This window comes from Canis lupus, chromosome 14 (genome assembly GCF_003254725.2).
Source record: "Canis lupus dingo isolate Sandy chromosome 14, ASM325472v2, whole genome shotgun sequence".
Taxonomy (NCBI): domain Eukaryota; kingdom Metazoa; phylum Chordata; class Mammalia; order Carnivora; family Canidae; genus Canis; species Canis lupus.
Window position 1 is genome coordinate 1400129 of NC_064256.1, and position 2500 is coordinate 1402628.

General features: G+C 37.8%; 1 protein-coding gene across 1 annotated transcript; it reads right to left on the bottom strand.

Moving 5' to 3' along the window:
* Positions 1–500: 500 nt before the first annotated feature.
* On the bottom strand, positions 501–1436 carry LOC112665332 (olfactory receptor 2T27-like). The gene has a single exon (XM_025454985.1). It carries the CDS (start codon positions 1434–1436, stop codon positions 501–503), a length of 936 nt encoding a protein of 311 aa, XP_025310770.1.
* Positions 1437–2500: the final 1064 nt, after the last annotated feature.

A 2500-nucleotide genomic window follows, 5' to 3' on the forward strand; every position in this document is an offset into this window, starting at 1 on the left:
TCTCATATTTGACTAAATTTAATTTTTAAACTTAAAATAATTTTATTAAATTTTATCCCCTAACTGAATAATGTCCCAAAGGTATTTATTAGTAAAGAAACCTACATTGGAGTACTTGAAAATCACATATGAAAAGTTCTATTTACATAGAGCTGCAATCACCTTGCTTTCCTGAAACCAACAACACCATGTTGGTATCTCTCTTTTTTTTTAAGATTTTATTTATTTATTCATGAGAGACACAGAGAGAGAGAGAGAAAGTCAGAGACACAGTCAGAGGGAGAAGCAGGCTCCATGCAGGAAGCCCAATGTGGGACTCAATCCCTGGACTCCAGGATCACACCCTATGCCAAAGGCAGGCGCTAAACTGCTGAGCCACCCAGGATCCCCCATGTTGGTATCTGAAATACCAATTTGAGAATTGGAATACCATTTCCAACTCTATCATTGTCCATGCTGTAAAGATGTCCTTTACACAGCTGGGGAGTACTTTTCAACTACTAAGATGTCACACATTTCCCCATAAGCTTCCTGAGAGCTGCCACCACCTCTTTGTTCCTCAGGCTGTAAATGAGAGGGTTCAACATGGGTGTTAGAATATTGCTGAATACAGAAAGAGCTTGGTCCTGCTCCGCACTGTGGGAGGAAGTGAAAGACATATAGATAAATATGTTTGGGCCAAAGAAGAGACTCACCACAGTTAGATGGGAAGAGCAGGTGGCCAGAGTTTTTTTCCTGCCTTTGACAGAGTTCATACGAAAGACAGTGAGGAAGATGAGAGTATAGGAAACAGTGATGAGACTGAAAGGTACAACAAGCAACACAATGCTTGTCACAACCACCACCAACTGATACAATGAAGTGTCTTCACAGGAGAGCTTAATTAGGACTGGGACCTCACAGAAGTAGTGGTGGATCTCCCGTGATCCACAGATGGGAAAATGCATAGGGTAGACTGTATGGATAAATGAACTTACAGAGCCTCCAATCCAACACCCAAAAATCATGTGCATACAGACCCGAGGGCTCATGATAATGGGATAGCGCAATGGGTTGCAGACAGCCACATAGCGGTCATAAGCCATGAGAGTCAAAATAAGGCACTCTGACATTCCCAACATCAGGAAGAAGAAACTCTGTGTTCCACAACCAATCCATGATATTGTCCTTTCCCCTGTGAAAAAATTAGAAGCCATCTTTGGAACAATGGTGGAAGTTAATGTCAAGTCAATGAGGGAGAGTTGACTGAGGAGAATGTACATGGGCGTATGAAGCTGAGAGTCTCCCCAAATCAAGACAATCAGAAGTATGTTTCCCAGGAAGGCAAAGATGTAGATGAAGATGATCACAAGGTTGAGAACAATAGAATGCTGAAATTCAGGAAAGAGTCCCACAAGGATGAAGTCAGTTACTGAGGATTCATTTCCACCCACCATGCCTCTAAAAGAAATGCAACAGGGTTGGAGGACAAATCAAATGTATTAGAACAGATGATGTTCAGTATAGGTATTATATCAATAGTTGGATGTAAAATTTTATATTTTCTCCCCAACTTTAGAATCTCATATTTGCCATAGTCTCATCAGAGATATTTCACTATTTATTGTTGAGCAATTGCCTAAATATTTCTTAGATAATATTAGAAGAATTGATAACTTCAGTGCCTCTGTTGAGTGTATTTTTTTCTTCTTTGCTTTCTTTCGCTTTTCTTTCTTTCTTTCTTTCTTTCTTTCTTTCTCTTTCTTTCTTTCTTTCTTTCTTTCTTTCTTTCTTTCTTTTCTTTCTTCTTCTTTCTTTCTTTCTTTCTTCTTTCTTTCTTTCTTTTTCTTTCTTTCTCTTTCTTCTTTCTTCCTTTCTTTCTTCTTTCTTTTTCTTCTTTCTTTCTTTTTTTCTTTTTTGATTAGAGAATCTTGTAATAACTATGCATCTATTTCCTACAAGTATGAATCTAAAAATTCTGTATATTATTTCTGATAGTTATGGATCCTAGTTATTAGCTCTTGTATATGGGGGGAAGGAACATCAAATTAATCCATTTAATTTCACTTTAAAATCGCAAATTAGGGCAGCCCAGGTGGCTCAGCAGTTTAGCACCACCTTCAGCCCAGGGCCTGATCCTGGTGACCCAGGATTGAGTCCCATGTCTGGCTCCCTGCATGGAGCCTGCTTCTCCCTCTGCCTGTCTCTGCTTCTCTCTCCCTCTCTCTGTCTCTCATGAATAAATAAATAAAATCTTAAAAAAACAAAACAAAATTGCAAATTAAAAAATACTAATGAGATCCCATTTAATTTTATTTGACTTCTCATCATAATGATGTAAGCATAGTAATGAAAATTGCCAGACTTATTGCCCTTCTTGGAAATCTTAAATATTCTGTATTGTTAATAAAGTAACTTCAAAAGAGTATGTGTCCAATAAATATTAACGATAAACTTAACAAAGTCCATGGAATTTAGGAGGACCTATTTTCAAACAGAATGTATGACAAATACCTTCACT